The sequence below is a fragment of the Sciurus vulgaris genome (assembly GCF_902686455.1).
Source record: "Sciurus vulgaris genome assembly, chromosome: 5".
NCBI classification, from domain to species: Eukaryota; Metazoa; Chordata; class Mammalia; order Rodentia; family Sciuridae; genus Sciurus; species Sciurus vulgaris.
In genome coordinates, this window is record NC_136465.1 from 84,995,231 (window position 1) to 85,007,559 (window position 12,329).

The 12,329-nt window shown below is 35.2% G+C and overlaps 1 protein-coding gene across 1 annotated transcript in view; it reads right to left on the bottom strand.

Annotated features, from left to right (window-relative positions):
- SLC15A5 (solute carrier family 15 member 5) overlaps positions 1 to 12,329 on the bottom strand; it is a gene marked incomplete at both ends in the record, with an annotated part of 78,280 nt that overhangs the window by 32,391 nt on the left and 33,560 nt on the right. Inside the window, one exon of the mRNA XM_079140116.1 lies at positions 1,561 to 1,749. Within this exon, the coding sequence (XP_078996242.1) occupies positions 1,561 to 1,749 (189 nt within the window). The remainder of the gene's footprint in view (positions 1 to 1,560; positions 1,750 to 12,329) is intronic.

Here is a 12,329-nt window from a genome sequence, read left to right on the forward strand (position 1 = left end):
GAGAGAAATATTTGGCATAGTTGGCCAGTTTCCTGCTGGGTATTTGAAAGAGGATGAACTGAGTGATTTTTATTACATGATGTGCCTTTTAATCCGCAATGATTGTGAATATGCTGAGCCACAGTTGCTAAGCTGGCTAGGATTTTCCTCCTGTATTCATTCACTCCTTACCTCACTCCACATGTAGCCCAGAAAATCTTGGCTGACTACTTCCAAGAGTCTTAGAAACAGCATCAGGGAAGATCACCAAGTTTGCATAGTAGCAGTCAGTTACCCTCCTTTTGTATTCCTTGCAGTGTTAAACAATGCTGTTCCCATCACAGACTGTTACAAAACAACTTATGCAAAATATATGGAATAAAATGATTTAGCATGATCTGTAACTACAGTTACACAAATTTAATTTAATTTTGATTTTTTAAAATGAATCATTTTGATATCATATATGGGCATGTGTCTGCGTGTAAATACTATATTTATTAAATATATGTACACAATTCATTTGGAAATAATTTTGAAGAAAATAGAACCATTGAAGATTTTAGGCACAAATGAAATGATTAGAATTGTCATTGAAAATGATTATTCTAAAGGTCGTGTGCTGGTTGATAGCATGAGTTATTGGAGGTAGGAAGATAGAGGATATAAAAATATTCTTGGGCTGGGAATGTAGCTCAGTTGGTAGAGTGCTTGCCTCACATGCATAAGGTCCTGGGTTCAATCCCCAGCACCACTATTACCAAAAAAATATCCTCAGTAAAGTATAATGCAGGCTTGAGCTACAATTAGGGCTCCCACTGCAGGGAAATACAAGGTGGATAGAAACACAAGAGGTGATACATCACCCTGGTGAATGTGTGTACACACACAGACACATTTTACTGCATGACAGGAAGTTGCTGAAACTCTGTGACGAATTTTAAAGTGGTTAGTTTAATTAATATAAGCAATCTAGATAATAGAGAAACCCTTGATATTTAATAAACTTATTTTATTAACCTACTGATCACATTTAATCTAGTATAATTTAATTTAAAGACATTGAGTTATCAAGAAAATTGGGTCAAGTATTCATTTCATTTGCATGTTTATACACTTTCAAAGCACATTAAATGTCATTTTTAGAGGGAGTCTATATATGAGTTTATCTGTGAATGAGAGGGAGGGAAGAGGGAAGTGGGAAGAGGGAAGAGGGACGAGAGGAAGGAAGAGTTTTCATTTAAGCCTGCGGGGGTTGTCTCCTAGGTTTTAGCAGGGCTTCTTCCTGTTCTATATCTGACCAAATGATTATTACCTCTAATCAGCTTAGCAAATCTTTCATTCCATCTGTATCCAAGCAGAATAAATAATTGTCATTTGCGTGGTAGAGGAATGAAGAAAAATGAAGCTTTTTTTTTTTTTTTTTTTTTTTCCAATGAGGGTGTTAAACAGGTTTGTTTGAAGCACTATGGGACATCTCCAGCAGTGACAGATCACCTGCCACTTCAGTTTTTCCTGTGGTGAAGTGCTTTGTGTAAAGGTCCAGTGTCTTCTGACATGAGGTGTAAAATCGTTACTCACGGGCGGGGTTCACCAGAGTTTCGGCCACTCCAAGTAAAAGGTACTGAAGAACCAGGTGGAAACAGGGCATGGAGGAAACAGTCAGAACCTTCCCTGAAACAGGCTGCTCCAGCGGGGGAAAGTGTTTTCTGCTAATTTCAGAGAAGCCAGCTACCATCACAGACAATGCAGCAGAAAGATTTCCAGCAACTGAAGGAAAAGAATTTAAAAAATTAAAGGAAGAACTAGACATCAATGTAATAGACCACAGTGTTTCTTTTGTGTTGACACTAGGAGATGTTTCCTCAATCCTTTTTTTTTTTTTGCCCTGGGGATGTCCAGACTCAGCTAACTGTTTCATGGTTGGTCACCTAGTCTCCAAAAGGGCTGTGTTCACTCTCTGTTGCCTGACTCACTGGTTATATGACCTCAGGCCAGCTATCTAAGGACATTATCACTTTCCTTGTCTCTGAGATGGGGCAATGATGCTTTGCTTTGTAGAAAGGTTGTGAGATTTTAAATACGATAATGTTCTGGGGGTTCCTGGTAACACTTAATAGTTATTATGATTGCAGATAAAGCAATAGTTTCAAACTTTTATCCCCAGATAAAATTCATTATTCTAGATAATGTTTTTTTTTTTTTAAACAGATATATATTTGAATCAAAAATGATTTGGGGGAAATTTAAGATAAAATTGGCTCTTCATATAATTTTATTATTTAAAAATTGATTTTGAATAACTTGAAGGCATTTTGAGTCTTAGTTTTCTGTCCTTCCTTTGATATTTGCAGAAAAAGTAAAGCAGCTATTCCAGAATTAAGGACTACAAACTTTTGTTTAGAAAAGATTTTTAAAGAGGTGAATTAGGAGAAGGGTACAAATGCAAGCAGTTACTCAGGTTACTCAGTGGTCACACTCTTGCTCTTCCCTTCCTTTTGCCTTTGAAGTATTATACAGGACATTTTGGTGGCAAACGAGTAGGGATTTTGTTACAGAGTTTATATCTACTCTGACCATTCCATTTCTAAATTTATCATTCATATTACTGGACTTAATCCTATCATTGGAACAGAGGCAATCTTTGGCTTGATGGAATTTACTTGAAATTTAGAGATAGTCACATTTTGCTAACTTGCATAAAATTTTAGATAAGGCAAAGCTTTCAATTCAGAAAAATCAATCTAATGTTTAAATAGCTTCTTGTTTGTTTTGGTTGATAGAGAAACTAGTAGGTAAATTTTTTATTATATCTCAGCATTTAAATGTATCCATGAAGTCTGCTTTTTACTGGGTCTCCAAGAAATGGAAGGTATTTTAAAAGAGAAAACCTGAATGACAGTTCAAAACTGAAGAATTTTTTACTTAACGCTATTTTAAATTTAGTTCTATATAGGTCCATTCATAGAGAAGCAGAGATTTGGGTTCTGTAAATGATTCATAAAAATATCAATTTCATATACAATCCCCTTTAAGAAAATTCCTCACAAATTGCATTTATCTTTATTACTTAACACTTTATAAACTCATCAGAAGGCGTTCTAATATGTCACTTCATATATTTACTGCCTAGTTGCCACATGCAAGGTAGTATGCTGGGCGCAGTGGTGGATATAAAAGGAAAGTCTGTTCTCGGTCATTGCAGACTTGTATTCTTTTGGGGAATGTAAAAAGAAGAACTTATTTCTAGTGGGAGAGGTGAAAGACATCATTTTGCTTTAAAGGAAGAATGATTTCCATATGAAAAGGTGAAGGCATTGCAAATGGCATAAACAAAGACACAGAGCTCTGAAAGTATCTTACAAATTTCCAGAATGGTGAAAGGCTCAAGTTATTTGGGAATCAGGGGAGATGATAGATTGAGGTCAGATGGTAGAGGCATTTAATACACTTTGGAGGAATTTTAAAATTACTCTGAAGGTAATAGAATCATTGAAGATTTTAGACACAAGTGAAATGATGAGCCTTGCCATTTAGGATGATTACTCTCAAGGTCACTTGCTGTTGATAGAATGGGAATGACATTGGAGGTGGGAAGACAGGAGGTTATAAGAATAATCTTGTAAAGTATAACGGGGATTTGAGATACAATCAAGACTTCCAAGTACTCCAGGGAAATATACAGAAGGTAGAAACAGGGTGGGATAGAGCTCACTGACGAAACCATAGGAGTGAAGCAAAGAGGAAGTAGATGCTAATGTTGGGAAGAGTCCAGGTGACTGGAGAGGCAGTACTGACAACATAAAGAGATCCACAAGTAGGTAAAGAGAAATGAATTTAATTGGAGGTTTAACTGGGGGTACAAAGAGATCCTCTAAATAGAAATGCTTAGGAAATAATTGAAAATATGAATCTTACCTCTGAACATGGATTGAATCAAGAGAAAGATTAACTGTATCATTTGCTTAGAGTGGAAATTTAGTGGAAGTTTAGATTGGACATGTTCAGGGTGGTATGACCATAGGCTAGAGTGGGAGTTTAGGTCAGGTGAAATCAAGACAGGTTTGAAAAGGGAGAGAAGAAAATGTCTAAGCACTTGCATTTGAGACAGGAAAAAAAGAATAAAATTCTTTAAAAACAAAAGTCAGAAAAATAGATTGAAGGAAGGTTTCAAGGAGGAAGACATACCAAACAGAACTTTTGGTCATTTCCTTGAATTCTTCTCCTTCACTCTTCCCAGACTCCTTCACATCCTTCAGGTTTGCTGATAGGAGTCCCCTTTCCTTCCCCATATCTCCGGATATGTCATTAAGTTTTATAGATTCTATTTCTAAAATACATGAAATACCAACCTGCTTCTCTCCATGGTCACTGCCATCAGTCTAAGCCAAACTGTTCTCATTTTTAACTCAGACTATGTGCAGCAGCATATTAACTGGTCTTCCTGCTTCCATTCTTGTCCATGTCTAACCTATCAAGCACCCAGAAGTCAGAGTGATCCTACATAAACTGCAAAAGCTTCAATCCCTTGTATGGGTCTCCATACGATTCCGAGGAAATACCAACTCCTTAATATAGCCTATATGATGTTGCCTCTGCTTCTCGCTTCTCTCTAATTGCTTGCTACTTTCTCCTCTCTGACCATGTTTCAGCCTCATTGATCTTCTTTGTCTTTCTTGTGTATCTTAAACTCTTCCAACCTTAGGGACTTTAATTTGTTCTTACCTCTAAAACATTTCCCCCCAACTCTTCATGTGTCTAATGCCTAATTGCCCTTCAGATATGCACTTCATAATCTAAATTAGGTCCTGCCTGTTATTCTCCCCATTATATTCATATTTCTAACATATTTACCATAATTTGAAATGTTTTTAATGTGTTCATTTCTACAATGCCTATTTCAGTTACTTGTTTGGAAGTTTCATAAGACTGGAAATGGTTTTGTTTTGTTTACCTCTCTTTACTACAAAGACAAGTGCCCCGGTCCACCAAAGGCAACACACAAACACACACACACACACACACACACACACACACACACACACGTGTGCGAGGAAATGATCACAGAATTAAATATCTTGAGACATCGAAGATACATGTGACGAGTCAACTGTGCTGTTGAGTGAACTATCAGTTACCATTTACATTCAACAGAACTCCCATGACAAAAATCAGAAAGCAAGGCTTTGAAGTATGAGTGGGGGTGAGTGTGTGTAAGTTGTAAGTGTGTTTAAGTTGTGTCATCTAATCTAGAGAGTTCAATGTGTAGAAATGGAGACTGCTGCTAAACAATTTGCTTAACAATTTAGCAGAATTACAAGAAGCTGTTTTGTAAGAGGTGAAGCCTTGTTCCTATTTCTATGCAGAGAGGAAGAGCCAATAGAGATGAGGAAAAGTTAAATATATAAGAGCAAGAAGCAAATAATACAGAAATGTCCTGAAGAAGATAAAAGAGGAAAAAGGATAGAGAGCTCCAGAAGGATGATCATAGCAAGGAATAAAACAAGCTCCTTAAAAGAAAAAATATACATAATGTTTAGAATATAGAGAAGACTGGGGAATAGAGAGGTGAATGTGAGCAGATATGTACCATAAGATCTTGATTTTGCAACTTAGGCTGGTTACCTGCAGAGAACGAGTGGATGGGGATGAAATGTAGACAATAGAGGGGGAATATTTCGACAGCCACTGTAGGGTTTAACGAAAGGGAAGTCTGGTGAAATTACAGCTGTTGCCTGTGATTGGTAGCTAATGTTACTGAGCCTTTTTCTCCCTCTCAAAGTGCAAGAGGTGAACTATCCCAGACAATGGATATACAACTCAATACTTTTCCCATTTGTACTCTGCTTTTGACAGTAAGACAAACAATTAGAATGATAATACAATATTCAATTTGTTTACAAAATTTAGATGCCTTTTAAAATATGTTTTCACCAAGAGAATGAGACATGGGAGGATTTTTATTTTTAATTCAGAAGGGGGAAAAATCCTCCAACAATTATATTCTTCAATTCATGATTAATCAGGGTTAGGACTTAGATAATAGCTAAACATCTTTCTGATTGAATTGTTTCTACCAGCAGAGCTGAGTATGTTTCATACTAGGTGTGTGACTGTTGGTGGTCAAATCACTTTTTCTCAGATTCCTTGATATCTTTTGCAGAGTTTGGTATGAGCTGATATGCAATGGTGAAGGTTCTTTGCAGGTTGGAAAGAGCTATGCAAGTTTAGGATCCTTCTTTACAACAAAATAGATTTTTATCTCTATTCCAATATTCAAAGCGATATAAAGACGGCCAGTTAAGATAGTTGAGTGATCATACAATTTTGTCTCCTTCTCCTTATTCTAGTTAAATGATAGCAGAGAAACTTTAGAAAGGTAAAATATCAGAGAAAGAGAAAACACTGGACAGGAGATTTAAAAAATTGAAAATTAGGAAGACAAGTGGTAACTGATTTAGCAAATGAGTGGGAGCTACAACCTAAATTACTGAAAAAGAAACTTAAAAAAGCATAACCCTAGTCACCTAAAAGAGTCATTTAGGTGCTTACAACTGGGAGACATTGGGAATTTCAGAAAGTGGGCATAAGACTCTCTCTGTCTTTCTCTCTTTTAAGAAAAGAAGTTTAATCAGTCTTTATTTGTGATTCATGGTAGAATGTGAAAAAAAAATCCTTAGAAATATGAAAAGGAAATTCTACTAAAAGTAATGGATGAATTCAGCAATGTTACAAGTTGCAAAGTCAACCCACGACCTCAATTATATTTCTCTACAGACTAGCAATGAACTACTGAAAATAATTTTTAGACACCATTTACAATATCAGGGAATAAGACTCTTAAATGTGGGAGGACTGGTTGAAATTCGGCATGCTGAGCAGCAAGATTCCCAAATTTCCACTTCTACTTTAAAACCAGATGTGTACTCATCTTCCCTCCCTTCCTCCTGCAAGAGACTGGAGATTACAGAGTTTAATTAGGTGTGACCTTGGACTCAAGGAGGAAGGGTGAGGCTGACAATGGGGAAGAGGGACAAATTATGATTCTGAATGTTGAGGAATCCCACACTCTACCTGCACAAGCCTCACCCCCAGCACCAGGGAATACTCTCAAATCAGGAAATTGATTGACTGATGGAGTCATCAGGAAACTGAATGACTCCATGAAGAACTCTCTATGTATTATTTGAGGGTGGGGATATCTTCACAATAACATGACTGGCTCCCTGAAAAGTGATTTTACAGAAGCACACCTTTTGATAATTTCCACCTCTGTACATGGACATACTATGCACAGTAATACTATTATCCTTATAGTCATATATTCTTGGTCATACTATTCTCTTATAGTCCATACAAATGGACAACTGAAGATCATCAGACACTTGAGAAGCTTTCAGTATAAAAAGGCAGACAGGAAATAGAGATTATCTGTACTTAATATGCTGACAGAATATGAATATAAATATTTCTATGAAAAAGGAATGATAAGAAACCATAGGAAGCAAATATGACCGTTATAATTAAAATTTGTAGACCATTTGGAAGATCTAGTGAAAGACATGTGTGAGAAATTAGACCAACAACCAAAAAAAAAAAAAAAAAAAAAAAAAGAACAGGGAGGAAATAAAAACAGCAATAGCAAAATAACAACCAACTAACCAAAGAAACAAAAAGCACAGGATTGTTGCCATTTGAAGAGAAAATTTTAAGAGACTTGTTGGGTTCTTTTAGGAAGGTCTAACGTCTATCTGATCAATGGGAGTTAAAAAAATCAAAACTACTCTAAGATTTCATCTCACTCCAGTCAGAATGCTAATTATCAAGAATACAGGCAACAATAAATGTTGGTGAGGATGTAGGGGAAAAGGTACACTCATACATTGCTGGTGGGACTGCAAATTGGTGTAACCATTATGGAAAACAGTACGGAGATTCTTCAGAAAACTTAGAATGGAACTCTATTTGACCCAGCTATCCCATTCCTTGGTTTATACCCAAAGGACTTAAAATCAAAGGACTTAAAATACTACAGTGATGCAGCCACATCAATGTTTATAGCAGCTCTATTCACAATAGATAAACTATGGAATCAACCTAGGTGCCCTTCAACAGATGAATGGATAAAGAAAATGTCGTACTTATACAAAATGGAATATCCTCAACCTTAAAGAAGAATGAAATTATGGATGGAACTGGAGAACATCATGCTAAGAAAAATAAGCCAATCCCAAAGAACCAAAAACTGAATGTTTTCTCTGATATGTGGATGCTAATTCACAATAAGGAGAGGGCACTAGGGAAGAATAGAGGTACTTTGGATTACATGGAGGGGAGGAAAGGGAGGTGGGTATGGGGGTAGGAATGACAGTAGAATGAATCTGACATTATTACCCTATGTGCATATATGATTACAGGACCCTTGTAACTCTACATCATGTACAGCCAGAAGAATCAAAAGTTATACTCCATTTATGTATAATGTGTCAAAGTGCATTCTACTGTCATGTATAACTAATTAGAACAAATAAAAAATAAAATAAAATACAAAATAGAAGGGAGGAAATTATTTTTGTAAAATGATTTGATTTTTTTTCTGATTGAAAGAGTCCACATGAGTCAACAGGATGGTGATTGAAAAAGGTATGTACCAAGGCACAATAACATGAAATTTTATTATCATGGATACAAAGAAGAGCCTTCCAGTTAGGAAGAGAGGTTATAAAAACAGGAATGAGTATCAAAAGAGCACTGGAGTTCTCAATAGTCTTTCAAGTTTATATCTTTAAATTCCTCTTCTATATTTTGAGGGCCAGGGGTGTAGCTCAGTGGTCACTTAGTGTGACACCCTGGGTTGATTCCCATCATGGAGGGGAAACCATTTTTAGAATTTAGATTCTATGACTATTTTCTAAGTCAGCCCTCAACCTAACTAATTTAAGGCAACCTTATTTTTTAAAAAAATCACACATTTTTGGGTTTTATCATCTGTGCCATGTAAATGGCTTATATTTTGTCCTAGAAAGTTTATAGCATTTTTAGCAATTTTTTTCTGTAAATCACCAATAATAAATATTTAAATTTTGTGGGTCAAAAGGTGAAATCAAGGACATAAGGTACTTAAGTATTAGGAAGGAAAATAAATTTATCTCTATTTTTATGAATTATATTCAAAAATAATTTCTTTGAGGGGGTGATACAATTTCATTTAATTGGGGTTCAAAGTTAATATTTCCTGTCACCAAACAATTAGCAAATGTTCACCAGTGAAAACCATTCTTTGCTTATAAATCATAAAAACAGATAGTATACCAGATTTGGTCCATGAGTTACAATGATTGACTACCCTTTTGTTTAGTCATTGGCTTTTATTGACTGTTACTGAATTTTACCTCTGGCCTGAAAACAAACTGTGGGTTTTTATTTGGACCACTGTTGACTGAATATATGAATGAAACCTAAGAGAGCAGTCTTTTGCCTTCTTCCTCTGTTCTTGACATTCAATATGTTGTGACTGACCACTACTCTAGGTATCACCTGAGAGCTTGTAGACATGCAGAATCTCAGTCCCCTCCATCCCCTGCAGAACAACTGAATCAGAATCTATATTTAAACTCGATCTCTAGATGATTCCTGTACACATTAAACTTTGAGAAAGCTGCTTTAGCACAGAACATTATCAGATGTGATCTAGCAAATTCCAATAAAATAGAGCTCTTTAATTTCAAGCACAAAGTATATTTAACTCATCATTTTAGTTCATTTGTGCTGCTAAAATAAAATGCCTGACTATTTATGAAGAATACAAATTTATTTCTCATAGTTTTGCAGATGGGGAAGGCTACTCTCTGCTTCCAAGATGGCCCCTGGGATGCTACCTCTCTATAAGGGAGGAGTGCTCTGTCCTCACATGACAGAAGGTGTTGGGCAAAAGGAACAAACCTTCAGGCACCTAATCTGATTCATTTACCTAGAGATTAGATACACAGATATATCTTTTAAAGTCACCTACTGAAGGCGAAGACAGAATACTGAAGAATTCCAATAGTTCCGTATTCAGGATTAAGTTTCAACATGAATTTTGGAGGGGACAAAAACATTTGAATCATAGCACTCCTTTACCCAGATATTTTAGGGCAAAGCATATTGAAGAATCTAGTTAACTGTGTTTGCTTTTTATTTACTATTGTACTCCAGTGCCAATGAAAAATGACTTTTTAAAAATTCAAAGTTTGATCCCATCCTAAATTTAATACAATCCATTTTTAATTCTTAACTTGTATGTGATCACAACATATCCAAAGCAGAATGCAGTTTATCAGAATGCACACATTTTAAACCTCTTACAGACCTGTATTTATAAGATAAAGCACAATGGTTCCAAAGGAGATATTATATTCAGATAAATAATGTATGCTGTAATATTGGCTGTGTGGTTGCAGACAAGCCTTTAAGAGTCTTGAAGCTCTTAATAGTATATTCTACATCCTCACATGCAATAATTTTCCAAATTAGACCACAATGAAATAAAAGAAAGAATTCAAATTCATTCAAATATTAAGGTTGTGCTTGCCATTTTGTATTGAAGCAAAATCTAATACTCAAAAGAGGATACATTAAGATTCTAGGTGTTGGTGAAATGTATTCATTGAGAAAACTAAGAGGTTTCCAAGAGTAGTCTGATATATGAGTCTCTGATATGTAAGTTCATAACTATAAGTATGAAATTCTGTTGAGTCCTTGAGAAATTCCCTTTGGATCTATGATTTTGGCAAATTTCTGGAATAGGAAATTGGCTCATGTAAGACACACTGTTGTCCCCAAGTCACTCTATAGAGGCAGCTATGATTTTATTGTCATATGCATTTGCTGCCTTTGGGGAAGATATTTATCATTTACTATTAGAATGGCATTTTTTAATTTTAATTTTAATTTTTTTCTATTAGTGGTGTGTTTCTATATCTGATCTGAGCTATCCCTCTTGTTTGTTTCTTTTTAGATCACTGGGACTCATTTCAGGAAATTTAGCTTCACTTAGTGTTTTAATTTCTGAATGTAGAGCAGGTAACTCATTTACCTAGAGACTAGATACACAGATGTATCTCTATGAGGAATCAAGTACTGCTTCAGATGGTATTTGAGATTGTCTACTTCAACTCAAATTTAATTCCAATTTGAAGTTAACTTTTAGAACTGGGTACATTAATGTGCTTTTATTTAAAAAAGGAATATTAAAATGAGTAACTTTGGGGGCTAGATATTTATTTTTCTTCTTTGGTGTTTACATAGTTTCTTCTATCAAATATTTTGCAATGGGTATAAATGTTATTGGTAAAGTTTGTCCATTTGAAAACTATATGGAAATAAATAACTTCGCCTGAAATAATAATAATTTTAGTGTCCCTGACTCAGTTTTCAGTGTACAATCACTTTGGTTCCAACCAAAAATGGATGTACTGGGAATGTGTAGATATCAATACCTTGACTAACCTGGATCATGGAAGAATTTTAGTTAGAATTAGAGTTTTCAGGTTATTTTAAAGAAGATGTTGAAGATATTTAAATATATTTCATCTACATTTTAATTTAAATGATATTTAAGAGTCACAGTAATTGCTACCCACTGTGTTGTACATTTCTGCTTTGTGTAAGACTTAATAACTGTCTTAATTAGGCTAATTTTAGTCAGATTAATATTTGTGTATGTCAGCACTAGCTGCTGAATACCACATGCTGCAGGATTTTAATTAATGCTAAGGAAAGGAAATACGCATAGTGTAAACATTTTTTAATTGAAAAAGGCCAAAATGAAGTATGATCAATTATGACAGAGGATAAATCACAATGACATCACTAATTCTAGAATTTTGAATTAGTGTTGACCTTTAAATAATCCTATGTAAGTATAATATTAGGAAAATAAAGTCCGGATAAAACACTTTGAGCATATCAAGTCTTTGCCTTCATAGACCTGGAAGGTTGTAGAGAATTTTTCAATAGTTGGTATTTTGACTACTTTTGATTCATTAGGTGAAGAACTCAGGAATGTCATATCTTGAATCAGAAACCCCTCTTTCACTGCATTGTTTATGAACCACATAAATAAAATAAATTTTATTGTTTCTTTTGTTAAATTTCTAATTTGACTAACTGGGTGAGATTTCCTTATCTCTCAGACTTAGTTTGAACTGGGCTTTTGCATGTCAAACCTTAGCCATTGGCATTGTCCTTATCATCTGCCTCCTTTAAGTATGGTGGTCCTGGAAGGCACATGACTGAATGTGGAAGGTCAGGAGAGTATAAGGAATAACTGCCATTGTGCTAACTGGGAAGGGCAGCAAAGAGCTCAA